This window comes from Euleptes europaea, chromosome 5 (assembly GCF_029931775.1).
Source record: "Euleptes europaea isolate rEulEur1 chromosome 5, rEulEur1.hap1, whole genome shotgun sequence".
NCBI lineage: Eukaryota > Metazoa > Chordata > Lepidosauria > Squamata > Sphaerodactylidae > Euleptes > Euleptes europaea.
This window is the reverse complement of record NC_079316.1, coordinates 92,725,175-92,741,960: the sequence shown is the minus strand read 5'-3', so window position 1 is coordinate 92,741,960 and position 16,786 is coordinate 92,725,175. Positions and strand designations below refer to the sequence as shown.

The following is a 16,786-nucleotide window of genomic DNA, read 5'->3' as shown; positions in this document are numbered from 1 at the left end:
TGACTAATATCCATTCTAACAGCCATGAATACCCCTCTCCTCCATGAATATGTCCACTCCCCTCTTAAAGCCCTCTAAGCTGGCAGCCATCACTGCATCCTGGGGCAGGGAGTTCCACAATTTAACTGTGTTGTGTGAAAAAATACTTCCTTTTATCTGTTTTGAATCTCTCACCCTCCAGCTTTAGCAGATGACCCCGTGTTCTAGTATTATGGGAGAGGGAGATAAACGTCTCCCTGTCCACTCTCTCCAAACCATGCATAATTTTATAGACCTCTATCATGTCTCCCCTCAGCCGCCTTCTTTCCAAGCTAAACAGCCCTAAGCGTCTTAACCGCTCCCCATAGGACAGTTGCTCTAGTCCCCTAATCATTTTGGTTGCTCTTCTCTGCACCTTCTCAAGCTCTGTAATATCCTTTTTTAGGTGCGGTGACCAGAACTGTACACCGTATTCCAAGTGTGGTCTCACCATGGATTTGTAAAAGGGCAGTATGATATCAGCAGTTTTATTCTCTATTCCTCGTCTAGTTATAGCCAGCATGGAATTCGCCTTTTTCACAGCAGCCGCACACTGGGTGGACATCTTCATTGAGCTATCCACTGCCACCACAAGATCCCTTTCTTGGTCTGTCGCTGGGGCGGAGCCTGAGGAGGGCGGGGGTTTGGAGAGGGGAGGGCCTTCAATGCCATAGAGTCCAATTGCCAAAGCGGCCATTTTCTCCAGGGGAGCTACTACCTGGAGGATGGCAACCCTAGTATCCCTACTTTGTGCTCAGGAGAGCTCATATGAGCTCTGAGCACAAAGTAGGGATACTAGGGTTGCCATTGACATTCTAGCTGTATCTGAAGAATTGAGCTGTGGCTCACGAAAGCTCATACCCTGCCAGAAAATTATCTAGTATGTAAATGTTAACAGTATGTAAATGAATAGCAGGCGTTTACATACTGTTAACATTTACATACTAATGCTTGTCTGAATTCACTCTCCTCTACTTAAAGACAGATGGATTCACATTCTAAGCTGTATCTGAAGAAGTGAGCTGTGGCTCACGAAAGCTCATACCCTGCCAGAAAATATTTTTGTTAGTCTTTAAGGTGCTACGGGACTCTTGCCCTTTTCTACTACTGCGGACAGACTAACACGGCTACCCACTGTGAATTATCTAGTATGTAAATGTTAACAGTATGTAAATGTGAATCGAAGGCGTTTACATACTGTTAACATTTACATACTAATGCTTGTCTGAATTCACTCTCCTCTACTTAAAGACCGATGGATTCACATTCTAGCTGTATCTGAAGAAGTGAGCTGTGGCTCACGAAAGCTCACACCCTGCCAGAAAATATTTTTGTTAGTCTTTAAGGTGCTACTGGACTCTTGCTCTTTGAAATAAATGTTGCCAGTCTCGAAGAAGCAGCCAGGCCGCTGTTTTATGACAGCCTCGGCTACATACTCTTATTAACCGAATATATGGGGAAATCAGTGTAAAAAGGCATAAAACCCAGTGCAATCCTGTGAACAGTAGCAATTTAAAACCAAATACCTAATGAAGTTAGAACATTTCTTCCAGAACTGACATAAGCTGAGGGGGGAAGGGAGCAAAAGGCCACATGGACAAGCAGACAATACTCTGCTCCTCGGTTCCATGCTCGCTTGCGGCGCGAGCTGCCTTCAGCCACCAACGCCGTCCCGCTTCCGCTGACGTCCCAGGGTCCCCCCGCCGCCATCTTAACTGAGGGCACCGCGGCCGGGAGGCGGGGCCCGTCGCGGTCTCAGAGCCGCGCGTGCGCAGTGGCGCGCTGGTGGGCCTGCGGGGAGCGACCGCCGCAGGCCGAGAGGGGCGAAGATGGCGGCCTCGGCCGGCTGGGCCTCGCTGTGCGAGCGGTTCCGCAGCGCCGTCAGCCTCTCGTACGTGGAGTCCAAGAACGACCCGGAGACCGAGCCGTACCGCTCCAAGTACGCGGCGCGGGAGCTGCTGGAGGGCGTCAAGCAGCTGCTGGCCGCCGAGGAGGCCGAGGGGCCGCCGGGCGAGGAGGGCCAGGAGGGCGACGGCGAGGCGGGGCGGCTGCAGGCGGTGCGCAGGGCCGCGGTGGAGTACGAGCTGGGCTCCAACTACACCGACACGCAGGAGTGCTCGGCGGGCGAGGAGCACCTGCTCAAGTGCGTCAGGCTGCTGGAGCGCCACCGCCTCTGCCGGGAGGGCGTCTCCCTCTACATCCAGGCCCAGGTGGGCTCTGCGGAGGGGGGCGGGGGCCGCCCTGGCCCCTGCTCCCTTTCTGTACCCCCCCCCCACCGTCATTTCAAGGTCTTTCCTGTTTGCAGGGCGCACCTCAGGCATCGTGAGGGGCGATGGATGCGTGTGGCGGTGCTGGATCAGAATACGCAGGCGAGGTCCGCCGAAGCCTGTAACAAAATAACTCACAGTGGGTCGCCGTGTTGGTCTGTCTGCAGTAGTAGGAAAGGGCAAGAGTCCAGGAGCACCTTAAAGACTAACAACAATATTTTCTGGCAGGGTGTGAGCTTTCGTGAGCCACAGCTCACTTCTTCAGATACAGCTAGAATGTGAATCCATCTGTCTTTAAGCAGAGGAGAGTGAAGTCAGACAAGCATTAGTATGTAAATGTGAATAGCAGGCGTTTACATACTGTTAACATTTACATACTAGAATAATTCACAGTGGGTCGCCGTGTTAGTCTGTCTGCAGTAGTGGAAAAGGGCAAGAGTCCAGGAGCACCTTAAAGACTAACAACAATATTTTCTGGCAGGGTGTGAGCTTTCAGGAGCCACAGCTCACTTCTTCAGATACAGCTAGAATGTGAATCCATCTGTCTTTAAGTAGAGGAGAGTGAAGTCAGACAAGCATTAGTATGTAAATGTTAACAGTATGTAAACGCCTGCTATTCACATTTACATACTAGATAATTTACAGTGGGTAGCCGTGTTAGTCTGTCTGCAGTAGTAGAAAAGGGCAAGAGTCCAGGAGCACCTTAAAGACTAACAAAAATGCTGTGGCTCACGAAAGTTCATACCCCACCAGAATATATTTTTGTTAGTCTTTAAGGTGCTACTGGACTCTTGCCCTTTTCTACTCCTGTAACAAAATGTATGTGTCCGTCGGATCTATCTCACAAGAAGTGGGGTTTTGTGGTGATCAAGCTTCTAAACCAGCTAACCAAGAGGTTGCTTTGCGTATGGCTCTTTGTGGAAGAGGACTGGGCTTTGGGGCCTTTCAGCAAATCAAAGTCAGGTGGATTGAGACCCTTTCATTTCCCCCTTCATTTTCTTAGACGTGATAACTTGATCGATCCAGTGTGTTTGGCAGCATGGGAGAGGCTTCCGTTCTTAGGAGGCCGGTTGCTGAAATTAAATGAATACACATGAAGCTGCCTTATACTGAATCAGACCCTTGGTCCGTCAAAGTCAGTATTGTCTACTCAGACCAGCAGCGGCTCTCCAGGGTCTCAGGCAGGGGTCTTTCACATCGCCTACTTGCCTAGTCCCTTTAACTGGAGATGCTAGGGATTGAACCTGGGGCCTTCTGCATGCCAAGCAGATGTTCTACCACTGAGCTACGGCCCTTCCCCATTTACAGTATTTAGGAACACCTCAGGTGAGGAATATATTTTTGACCTGTTTCCATAGAATTTTGGTTCAGGTAATGCTTGCACAGGGGACCTTTACCTTTTTAATAATGAGACAAGGTACTGCTGTGATGATTGGTGCATATAACACACATTTAACATAGGGAACTGTATTTGTTGTGGAAGCAGGTGGTGATCTCTCTTCTCATTTTCTTATCTCTCTGACTTTGAGCATGGCAACTCTATTTATAGTACTACTGATGCAGCTCATGGCAAATAAAAAACTAGAGCTCCGGAGAGGAAGATGGAGAAAGTTGTTATGCTAAATAATGAGGTCTAAACAAAACTTGTTAAATTTGTGACAGTATTAACCAAGACTTGCCTACTCATCTAATGCGTGGAGCAGTCAACCTTATATCCTGCAACCATAGCATAATGGGCAAGGATGGTTGTAGTTGCATTTTCAGCCCTAGGGAAATGCAGGATAGCAGCGTGGTTGCTGCACTGAATGTAAGAGAGCCCTGACCACAAGGTTTATGTGGCATTGTGCTTTGCCAATAAGGTTAGGCCTGGTAAGTTGCTGTTGAAGCTCTGCATCATCTTTTGTTTGATGTGTGGTAGGGGATATAAAACTGTGTATGTTGGGGATACACATAGCTATGCAGTGAGCCATGGGTGGGGGGAGGCAGAGCAAGGAAGCTTTGGGAGGGGTTGGAAGAACAAAGGTAATAATGCAGGAGGGTGGGTGGAGTTGGCGGGTCATCACTACATTCCCCATATTGTTTATCAAGCCCATAATTCTTACATTTCAAGCAATATCAAATTATATAATCTGTTTGCTCATTCTCTCAGCCCTGACTAATATGTTACCATTGTTTTGTGGGGGCTAATTAAGTGCTGTGGGCCAGCAACACTGGCAGAGAAAGTGTCAAATTCACCATATGGCTTATCTTGACACAACAGTATAGGAGTGAACTATATGTTAACAGTTCACATGTACGCAGTGGTAGATAAAATTGGCCTTTATGAGTATGGCATTTCCTCTGTTCCTCACATTTGAAGGAAGTATATCCTATTGAAGAAGAAGAGCTGGTTTTTATATGCTGACTTTCTCTGCCACTTAAGGAAGAATCAAACCGGCTTACAATCACCTTCCCTTCCCCACAGCAGACACTCTGTGAGGTAGGTGAGGCTGAGAGTATGTGACTAGCTCAAGGTCACCCAGCTGGCTTCATGTGTGTAGGAGCGGGGAAACCAATCCAGTTCACCAGATTAGCCTCCGCCGCTCATGTGGAGGAGTGGGGAATCAAACCTGGTTCTCCAGATCAGAGTCCACCGCTCCAAACCACCGCTCTTAACCACTACACTATTAAGATATGCCATAAGCACATAGCAAGTTGCTGGCCCACCGTCTGGGGAGTTACCACTGAATCACACAATAATTCTAGTAGCTACCTTGACGCTGCTGTTCTCCCGCTACTTGTTCCAGCTGACCTCATATTCCTCTGAAATCAGTGGGGCTGTATTGACATTGGTGATTATGGATTTGATTCTCTGTGCCTTTCATAACTTCTGAAATCTTTTTATTTTTTATTTTATAGAATAACCTGGGTATCCTGTGGTCAGAAAGAGGTGACATTAAGACAGCGCAGACTTATCTTGAATCTGCAGAGGCCTTGTATAATCAGTACATGAAAGAGGTAATATATGGCATAGACTTTCCTTAATGTTTTAGCTGTGATCTTGTCTGTAAGAAAGTGGCATTCCATGGCACAATCAAAATTTCAAGTTCTAGTGTGTTGGGGGAAAAATACAAGCCTCCCCAGATGTATTGTTCTTGAGTTCTGGAAATTAAGTGATGATTAGTAAATGTTAAGTGAAGAACATATCTGGTAATGTAACTTCATTTTAGGCAGTTTAAAAAATATTGTCGAAGGCTTTCACGGTCAGAGTTCATTGGTTCTTGTAGGTTATCCGGGCTGTGTAACCGTGGTCTTGGAATTTTCTTTCCTGACGTTTCGCCAGCAACTGTGGCAGGCATCTTCAGAGTAGTAACACTGTCCTTCAGTGTTACTACTCTGAAGATGCCTGCCACAGTTGCTGGCGAAACGTCAGGAAAGAAAATTCTTTTCGTGGTCTTGGAATTTTCTTTCCTGACGTTTCGCCAGCAACTGTGGCAGGCATCTTCAGAGAGACACTGTCCTTCAGTGTTACTACTCTGAGGATGCCTGCCACAGTTGCTGGCGAAACGTCAGGAAAGAAAATTCCAAGACCACGGTTACACAGCCCGGATAACCTACAAGAACCAAAGTTTAAAAAATAGTTCACATTTAACATAGAGTGGTCAGTGTGGACAACTGATTTGAGGATTATCACTTGTGTAGAATGTGAGTGGTGTAATTCAGCAGCCACCTAAGACATTTCTATAAAATATCAGTTATAATCACTGATCTGTTTGTCCTTGTTATTGCCAGAATGGCTTGCACAACCAAGAGGTTTTTTTTTTTCAAAACAGCTTTTTGTGTATATTGGGATGACTTGTAATATGCTGAACTCTTATGCATAGCAAACAGCCATCTAAGTTGTTGATTCTGCTATGCAATTGCACTGGCACAGTGGGGCCTTTGTTAGGACCTCTGAAGCCCTGTTTATGTTTTGAAATGCCTCCGGGGATGGCTGTTCCAGTGTTTGTCAGTACTCCATTATGGTGGCTTTTATGAAAACAGTGGAATGCTGCACTTGTCCTGGAAAGTGATGCTGGGAAAATATTTCACTTGTTTCATGTTAATGTTGTTGTATAACTGGCTTTGCTTTATCTTATTTTCATTTTACTTTAAAAGCATGACACATGCTTTCCATCTTGGAAAACATTTACCGTGAAAACAAACAGCAGAGCCAAGTAGGAACAAGAAACCCACGATTCAAAATGCAGAATTCAGCAACCAATTTGAAATTCCTTCTTAAAAAACCATTAAGTTAGTTCAACAGTAAATATATATCTGTAGAAACCCAGCAGCCTTTGCACAGATGAAAGTGTGGGGAGGAAATCGAACATTTGAGCACAAAGGAAAGTCTTCTGATTCTTTGTTTGATACTTAGTTTTGTGGACATACATTTTAGGAGGTTATAACTCAGCATCCATTTTAGCTAATGAATAGCGCATATTATTTAACAGAGAGAACTGTGGTAAGGGATAGAGAAGGTAGTGTGCTGTGTGGTGCGGGGAGGAAAAAGAGGGCCAGGAGCCATGTTTTTGAGCCACTTAGAATCATAGAGTTGGAAGGTACCACCAGGGTCATTTAGTCCAACCCCCTGCACAATGCAGGACGTTCACAACTACCTCCCTCCCACACCCCCAGTGACCTCCATGCCCAGAAGATGGCCAAGATGCCCTCCCTCTCATGAACTGCCTAAGGTCATAGAATCAGCATTGCTGACAGATGGCCATCTAGCCTCTGCTTAAAAACCTCCAGGGAAGGAGCACTTACCACCTCCCAAGGAAGCCTGTTCCACTGAGGAACCACTCTAACAGTTAGAAAATTCTTCCTAATATTTAGACAAGTTCTTTTTTAAAAAAAAATAATTATAAAGAAACTCTTTTGATATAATTTCAACCCATTGGTTCTGGTCCAACCTTCTGGGGCGACAGAAAACAACACGGCACCATTCTCTACATGACAGCCCTTCAAGTACTTGAAGATGGTTATCATATCCCCCTCTCAGTCTTCTCCTCTTCAGGCTAAACATACCCAGCTCCCCCATCCTATAATTATGCATTTGATTTTTCCTACCTAAATGCAGAACTTTACATTTATCTCTGTTGAAATGCATTTTATTGGTTTTAGCCCAATTCTCCAGCCTGTCAAGATCATACTGTATCCTGGCTCTGTGTTCTACCGTATTTGCTACCACTCCCAATTTAGTATCATCTGCAAATTTAATAAGCATCCCCTCTATTCCTTCATCCAAATCATTTATAACAATGTTGAACAACCCAGGGCCCAGGACAGATCCCTGAGGCACTCCACTAGTCACTCCTCTCCAAGTGGATGAGGAACCATTAACAAGCACTCTTTGGGTGCGATCTGTCAACCAATTACAGATCCACCTAACAGTAACAGGATCTAAATCACATTTTCCCAATTTGTCAACAGGGTGTCTGTTGTGGGGAAGAGAAGGTGATTGTAAGCTGGTTTGATTCTTCCTTAAGTGGTAGAGAAAGTTGGCATATAAAAACCAACTCTCCTTGTCCTCCGTAAAACTACAAAAGCGACTCCATAAAACTACAGAAAGCAGCATACAAACAAGGATAAAAGAACATGAAAGATACTGCAGACTTGGCCAACCTGAGAAATCAGCAGTGGCTGAACATGGACTGACCCAAACAGGACACAGGATCTTATTCCAAGACACTGAAAGACTGGACAATTCTACCAACTCTTTTGTCAGATTGCACAGAGAAGCCATTGAAATTCATAAACATCAGCACAACTTTAACAGAAAAGAGGAGAGTTTAAGAATGAATAAGGCTTGGCTTCCTGTCCTGAAAACCTCCAGACTAACAAAGACTACAGTCCACAATAGCCATGCAGATTAGCTTTGAATTCCACATGTTAACAGATCACTTCAGGATACAATGGTTCCACATTAACATTTCGCACCCTCATTAGAACATTATCTTGATACTTACAGGACAATGATTAGCACATTACCTTTAATACTTTGCAGGACGATGACTCAGCTCAAACCCAACCCCCTTCTGACTATATATTACTCTTCGTACACACTTGACACTGAGAGACACTGTCCTTCAGTGTTACTCCTCTGAAGATGCCTGCCACAGCTGCTGGTGAAACATCAGGAAAGAAAATACCAAGACCACGGTCACACAGCCCGGATAGCCTACAAGAACCGATACAGAAAGTGCCTTTGTATGATTTCAGTTGTGTGCCCTGGGGTAAAGCCAACTTTGATTAGATTTAATGGTCACCAAACTGACATATTAAGACTGCTCTCAAGGCTCAGAACTTGGGAAACAGAAGCATGGTTCTAGGAAGGGGGAAGCTGGAGTTCAGATATGTAATGCCAGAGAAAATAAGGAGGCAGACTGGAAAATATAAGGATTTGGTTGGATTTGATGAGTATTTAAAACAGGAGTGATGCCTTACATCCGTGGCTAATCTGTGTTAAATATCAGTATGGGGCTTATTTAAACTCAGTTCGTAGCATTTTTCATGTTTTGGGTTGTGCAGGGAGATCTGAACTTCTTACAAATGTTGCCAAAAGGGTTACTCTGCTGAATTTATTGTTTTTCTTGTCTCTGCCCTGATACTTAGGTTTATTATCTGTATTCGTACTTTTTCTAGTGTATTGTAGATAATTTGAGTTGTGATGCACCTAACTGTTCTTGAATTGTTTGAGAGATGTCTGAACTAAAGTGCTGTTAATTCAGCACAATATTCTATATTGCTTGATTTTATATCAAGGTACAAACTACTCTTTTCTTTTTAATGTTTTATGAATCTCAAATTACAAGAATTTTTAAAAGAAGTTCTTTGTGGCTCATGTGCATCTTGGTGAACTTTGTGCTTCTTGATGCATTATTACATTTTGTGGAACATATTTTTAAAACATGTAGCAGTGAGCTATTAGGAGTAGAAGAAATACATTTTTGACGAATTTATGACTAGGCCTGCGTGATAGCAGGTTCTGCCCTTCAGCAGGGACGTTTGTGGGTTTTTCCTTAAAATATCTGTCAGGTGTCTGACTCTTGGATGCTTTGTACAATAACAACACTGCAGCCTATTTTATGATTCTTCCTATTAGCAGTAGTTCTGTGTAATATTAAAAGGCAGCTGGTAGAGAGAGCACAAACTTTCCATATGTACTATCTTTGTTGTATGTTATGCTTTGCAGAATGGGAGCCCTCCACTTGATACCAATGAACACTTCATGCCGCAGGAAGAGAAACTAACAGACCAAGAGAGGTCAAAAAGGTATCTGGTGTCTGAAGTGGAGATATGAGTGGGAAGTATCTGTCTGCAAAAATAAAATGTAAGCCCCTCTGTTTCCCCAGATTTGAGAAGGTCTGTACTCATACGCTGTATTATCTGGCCCAAGTCTACCAACACCTGGACATGACTGAGAAGGCCGCACAGTATTGCCACACCACCCTGAAACGGCAGCTTGAGTATAGTGGCTACTCTCCAGTGAAATGGGCTCTCAATGCAGCTACTCTGTCTCAGTATTATCTCACGAAGGTACTTGTTTCAGTGTTCCCTTCAGACTGCCTCATTTGTTAAGTGGCTGTCGTGGTCAGAATTGTTCTTTGATCACCTGTCAGAATTCTGTTGTCTTGAAACTGGTGGTTGGTTGCTTGTTTGCAAACATTGCCTCTTCTTTAAAGGGTGAGTAGGATGGCGATGCTGCCAGACCTCTCTGGCTATGGATATATCTAGGAAGAAAGGTTCAGCTGCAGATGGTTTCAGTTGTAGAAAGAGAAAATCTCTGAGAAAACTAAATGTTTGAGAAAACTAAATGTTTATGCACTGCCTATTCAAAAAGGATGTAAGTAATTGTAGTGTGTATTATAATTTCTAGCAAAGTAGTTAGTTGAAACAAACTGAGATTTGATTTTCAGTGTTACTTTAGTCATTATTACCTAATACTCCTAGATTTGCAGAATTTTCCTAGATTTGTGTAATCATAGAACTAAACATGAAATGACTGTTTTCCTGCAGAACGCGGTATCGCTAACTGAAATCTCTTTGCTTCTGAAAGTGCAACTTGATTTATCTTTGCCATTAGCTAGGAAAAACTTGTAATGATTTTGTTTGCACAATATGTATTAAAACACGGAGAAAGTATTGATTTCTGAAATTGGATGTTAAGGTCTGTCTTCACAACTGCCTAAGAAATTGAACAAATGAAATCTTTCCTCGTTCCTAGTTAGGGAATGTTGAGCATTGGCTTTGTCTTCAAAATATCTTTTTGAGAGTTAATTCTCAAAATATTCAGAATTTTCTCTGGTGGGAAATGTAATAGGGGGCCTGCACACATCAAATTACACTGACACATCTACAGGCAGGGTTTCAAATGTTGGTAAAATATTACTTCAGAAGTTGCTTTTGAATTTCAGGAAACTTCATATTGTAGCCTTCCTTGAAGGGAAGTGCCTCTAATCCAGTGTTCTTAGTAGTTTTATCATCCAGAGCTGACAAAGATCCAACCAAACAGCCTGAAACATACCTTTGCTGTTGACATTCTTCACAGCTGAAGCTCCCACTGAAAGCCTCGCCATCTCAGTCAAACGGGCATAATATTACCACTTATTTCCATGCATCCCTGAAGCACGAACAAGTTTGCTGTTGAATTCCATATTGTACAATGTTGTTCAATTATGTTTTTGGGTTCCTCTGTGAACAGTGTTCCAATTTCAGAACTTAGATGTTCAGGAATTGTAGATAAGTGAAAAAGTAGCCACTTGTCATGTGTCACTTACAAGCTTTACTGTGCCTTCTGTCCACAGCAATGCTTCATGGAATCCAGGCATTGTTTAGCAGCCGCCAGTGTCATCTTTGCTCAAACTGGACAGGTGCCATCTGTGGAGGACAGTAAGTTGTCTCATTTCAGTTTGAACTGGAGCAGCTTTGAATTAAATGAGCACACCACAGACGTTAGCATATTGTGCTTGCCTTCTGTTGTTCTGGTCACGGATATTGTCCCCTTGGTTCCCTGCGTGTGGTTTGCTGTCATATATTTCATTCTTCCATTGACTTGAGGGAGATGGGGGAGGAAGCTCCTGGCCTCTGTGCAGCATGTTTTCCCTCCATTACATCTGTACGCAGGATCCGGGCTGTTGCCACAATAATGCTAAGGGGGAAAACAGAACTGGACTAAATAGAAATGGAAGGTGCAGATACAAAATGGATGAGTTACTTTCTTAAGTTAGTACAATTTGGATCAGAGGAGCATGCCTAGTATATTGGGTGTGGTGGAACACAGGCAGGATGGTGTGCTGCAGTCGTCTTGTTTGTGGCTTCATAGAGGCACCTGGTTGGCCACTGTGTGAACAGACTGCTGGACTTGATGGGCCTTGGTCTGATCCAGCAGGGCCTTATGTTCTTATGGATTGGCAATATATTTTGCTTCTTTAATTTTATTATTTATTTGAAACACTTCTGTGCCACCAGAGAACCTGCCCATTTATTTGTGACTGTTACAGTGCAAATAATGCTTACAGTTTTAATTGTGTTAGGAAAGCTGTGCTGTAAATGGTTCTTTACAGCTTGACTTTCTCAGACAGAAATTAGATTTCTTTTTCCTTCCAAGAGGGGAAGAGCCTGTAAGTTCTTTGGTCTCTGCTTTTAGTCTAGAAATATTCCAGGGTCAGAAAGACTTTTGTCTAAATACCGCCTTCCTTATAACTAACTGATAAAGAGAGCTATATTCATTATCTGAAGTCCTCAAAGACGTTGGGTGACTAATCCTTTCTTGAGAGATGGTGTGACAAAATGTAGCACTGAATTAGCACGACGGTTGGAGCTGTTATATGAATCTCTGATATTTTTAATCAGATGACACAGAGCAAGACCAGCAAGATCTTCAGCAGAGGAAAGCAGAAATTGCAAGATGTTGGATTAAGTACTGTTTGAACCTCTTGCAGGGAGCTCGGAAGTTGCTTGAGGTAATTGAGATTGTGCGCATACCATGTTTTTATTCATGTAACACACCCTCCCCCCAAAATGAGTCCAGTAAAGCTATGAGTTTATGGTCTATTAAATCAAGCCATAAAACTGCTTCATGGACAAAGTCAGGAGCCCAAAACAGCCACATCCTGAAGCATACAGCGCTCTCTTTACTGGAGCAGTAAAGTATAAAGTAGGGGCCCCGTGGCGCAGAGTGGAAAACTGCAGTACTCCAGTCCAAGCTCTGCTCATGACCTGAGTTCGATCCCGACGGACGTCAGTTTCAGGTAGACGGCTCAAGGATGACTCAGCCTTCCATCCTTCCGAGGTCGGTAAGATGTGTACCAGGCTTGCTGGGGGTAAAGGGAAGATGACTGGGGAAGGCACTGGCAAACCACCCTGCAAACAAAGTCTGCCTAGTAAACATCGGGATGTGACGTCACCCCATGGGTCAGGAATGACCCGGTGCTTTGCCTTTACCTAAAGTTTGAAGTAGCATAACCTTGTAATCCGCATCCTTAACTTCCAGGGACTGGTCACATCACTCTGATTTCATTATGGCCCTAAACGCTTAACTTGCTTTCTGTATAAATGGCTTCAGTTCTAGGGATGGAATGTTTAATGTCACCAAGAATAGAGAGCTCTATTTTGCCAGTGTGAACTTGCTATTGGCGCACATGCCAAATGTATTGGTTTCTTCTGCATACTTGCTTTTTGGCCTTTCTGGTAGTTTTACTCTTGCCTATTGCTGTCCTACCAGCAGTCAGATAACTTGATAGTGAATAATGGACTGGCAGACAAGTCAGCAGATATTCCTTGAAGCCTCAGGGGGTATATAAATAAGATAGCTTTCTGATATCCTGAACACCGCAGACTGTTGAAATTTTCAGTTCCAAAAAGCTAATCCTGATACATCATTGTGTAGACAGTGGACAGATGTATGTTTTATGGCCTTTGGCCATCTGGCTATTAAGGGGTGCTGAACATCTATTGGAGGTACAAATAATCAAGTGACAAGATTGAAACTTGGCACCTGCCTAGATCCTTTTCCTGAAATCTTTAGGCCATTTTTCTGTAACTATGTAAGTGAATGTGGTAGAGCAATTATGTTGTGAAATATTTATTAACCTGCCCCTTCACAAGGTTGCTGCTTTTAGCTTCTCTCTATATTGAATTATTGCCCTAAATGAATTTAAAATATATGGATTCGAATCCATCTAACTGCAAATGGAGCAGAGTTCATGGAAGGTGTCTTTGCCACCCTCCCGTTGCAGCCCCTGGGAAATCATATTCTGAGTATGGGGGGGTGTCTCTTGATGGGGGGGGCTGCATTGGGAAGAGGGAAAGGGCACAAATTGCCCCACAAACACATGCATTTGGTCTTGCTGTTTGCACTCACGGAGAAAGGTGTGTGTGATCCCACACTGCAGCTTCCCCCTCCATGCCCCATCCCATGTCCTTGGCATGACCCTCAGTGGCTTGGTGGTGGGAAAGCTCAGGAGGCTGCAGCAGGACGGGGAAGGCAGCACAGAGGTCTGTACCACACACTCTGCTGCCCCTCTGAAGTGGGCTGGATCCAAGCCGTGATGTCCTTTCAGGAGGTTCTGCTGTGGGACATGGAAGAACCTCTGAATTGGTGCATTTGAAGCTAAGAGTGCCAAGCAATGAGCTCTTCTCACAGGCAAACAGCTCTTCCTGGAGGTTATTCCTAGAAAAGGATTCATGTTATCAATGATACTCTTTAATCTCCTGTAGCTATGATGGTGACACGTTTTAAACAAGTATGTTTTTGTTCAGGACAACATTGGTGAGCTGGATCCGGACAGGCAGTCAGAGCTGATAGCCCAGCGGAAGAAAGAAGAGGACGAGAAAGAGAAAGGAAGGAAAAAAGCGGTCCTCTTTGGGACTAGTGATCTGTGCGACTCCATTTTGGCCATGGAAGAGAAAGTGAGCTGTGTGTTTCCTTTAGACTTTCAGGAAGCCAGAGAAGTCTTCCTGGTGGGTCAGAATTATGTCAGTGAAGCAAAGGAGTTCTTTCAGGTAGATGGGTATGTTACCGACCACATTGAAATTGTGCAGGACCACAGTGCCTTGTTCAAGGTGCTTGCGTTCTTTGAAGAAGATTATGAGAGGCGCTGCAAGATGCACAAGCGTAGGATAGATATGCTGGAGCCCATCTGTGTGGACTTGAACCCACAGTATTTTCTGCTGCTCAGGAGGCAGCTGCAGTTTGAACTGGCAGATACCTATTATGAGATGATGGATCTGAAAGTGGCCATCGGAAACAGGCTAGAGGAGCTTGACTCCCACACCATTAAAAAAATCAATTCTCTTGCCCAGATGGCCATAAAATGCTATGAACTGTTTTTGGATTCCCTGAGGAACCCTGACAAGGTTTTCCCTGAAACCCTTGAGGAAGATGTTCTTCGCCCTGCCATGGTAGCCAAGTTTCACATTGCACGCCTATACGGCAAGCTTATTACTTCCGATGGCGTGAAACAGTTGGAGAACATGCAGACGTCATTGGAATATTACACATTTCTGGTAGAGTACTGCGAGAAGCATGCAGATGCTGTCCCGGCCATTGAAACCGAGCTAGAACTCAGTAAGGAAATGGTGGTTCTTCTCCCAACAAGAATGGAAAGGCTAAGAGCAAAACTTCCTTCTTAAAACTCTTTCCTACGGTGGAAATGTGCAATATTAAAATGATCTCTGTCCAAAGAGAGGGCTTCCCTTGTGGCAGATGCCTTGTAGTAATCGGACATTTCCTGCTATTGTGAGCTCCCACTGTGACAGGCAGCCTAGGACCCTCGTGAAATGGAAAACTGTCCCATGTTAGAGTTCTCCCACACTTCAACGCTAATTATACAGTGAATGGTCAACCGGTGCTCTGTATTGCCTGCTCTGTACTGAAGTGCAAACCTTCCTGCCTTATGTTCCCTCTTCCACTATGTGGCCCGGTTTCTAACGTAATGCTGTTCTCCACTTGTTTCTGGTGAAGGGGAACTTTTTGAATGGCTTGTGTTTACAATCTAACCCACCTCCACAAAAGAGGCTTTAGGCATTGTAATGGCATCATTTTAGGTTGCCTGACTTGTCCCTTCATAAATAGTTCTAACAGATCCTTAATTTAAGTGTTGTTTATTTTGTAGCTGTTGGCTGTCTCCCCTTCCCCCCCCCCCAAACTCTAAATAAACGTGCTTGATGTAACGTTCTTCCAAAAGTCCTTTTAATCGTCAGTGTGTGTTTCATAACATCTTTGGCGGCGGAGAGCCACCCTGCTTTTTCTCTGGGGATTACACCATACACTTTTTAATACCCTCTGTTTTTTTTGAAAAGATAGGATGGAGCTCTGTGTAATCAAAACTTAAAAGGGGGGGAAAGAAACTACATCTTGTCTTTCACTCATGGATCAGGACCCTCAGGTGGGTTATGGAGCCCAACCTGCTACGTTGTGACCCCTGCTACTTTTGGAACGATTTGTTGCTGAGGTGCATGCACAGAGTTCAAGGGCGCCACACCACCTGCCTCTGTGCACCTATGGTGAAGTGGAGAAGCAGCGCAGTGGTGTGAGGTCGTTCACTGATGGAGAGGATTCCTATTTGGCAGAGTTCTTTCTGTTCCTGTGAGGTGAATCTGATGTCACTGTTACTTCCTGTCACATGCTTACAATGATGCATAGCATGGGGTCCAATGTGGCTCCCAGGTTTGGAAAGGTTGAAATGCTATACAGGTTTATGTAAGTTAATGGGGGGAGGGTCATCACCAGTTGGGTGTAGCTCCCTTCACATCTTTTACTCTTGCTGAGGTCTTGTTTTCATTTGTGCTTACTTTCATTTCTATAGTAATAGACTTTCCTCTTGGATTGCTGAGCTTTCTGACCTTCATGCTAAGGACATGTTCCCCCATTCATCCTTGATATGAGTGTGGGGTTGCCACTTCTGTATTCAGAAATTCCTGGAGATTTGGGGCAGTGCCTGGGGAGGGCAGAGTTTTGAAAGGGGAGGGAGCTTTGCAGGAGTGTGATACCCTAGAGTCCACCCTCGAAAACTGTCATTTCCTCTAGGGGGGTTGATCTCTGCTGTCTAGTGATCAGTTGTAATTCCAGGCTCCACTTAGTTGGAAGCTCTGTGTGTGCATATCATGCATCTGGCAGAATGAGCTGGGGCTCTTGAAAGCTTATTCCACACAGCAGGTAGTCCTCAAGGTAACACAAGAATTTTTCTGGCGCAAACTAACATGGCTGCCTTTGAAGAATATTTAGGGCAATCAAGCCCAGCTGTGTTTGCAATTGAAACAGCAGGTTGGGCCACTTCACTGCCTATGTCATGGCAGAGTTCACCTTGTATGAGGATGCAACAGACGTGGTTTGTGGCTGACCAAGGCAGGCTGCAAAGTCCTCGTTAGAAGCTGTCCCCCTACCTTGTACTGCTACTGCTGCCTGGTTCTGAGATTGGCCATCTTAAAACTAGGTGGCAGCAGCATAAATGTGTTGTTTTTTTTGGGGGGGTACATCT

The 16,786-nt window shown here is 44.4% G+C and overlaps 1 protein-coding gene across 1 annotated transcript; it reads left to right on the top strand.

Annotated features, from left to right (window-relative positions):
• Nucleotides 1-1,843: 1,843 nt before the first annotated feature.
• On the top strand, nucleotides 1,844-15,331 carry KIFBP (kinesin family binding protein). Its single transcript, XM_056849320.1, has 7 exons — nucleotides 1,844-2,228; nucleotides 5,184-5,282; nucleotides 9,499-9,578; nucleotides 9,659-9,842; nucleotides 11,111-11,195; nucleotides 12,159-12,268; nucleotides 14,067-15,331. The coding sequence occupies exons 1-7, from the start codon at nucleotides 1,848-1,850 to the stop codon at nucleotides 14,937-14,939; spliced, it is 1,812 nt and encodes a 603-aa protein (XP_056705298.1). The 5' UTR covers nucleotides 1,844-1,847; the 3' UTR covers nucleotides 14,940-15,331.
• The last annotated feature ends 1,455 nt before the right edge of the window (nucleotides 15,332-16,786 follow it).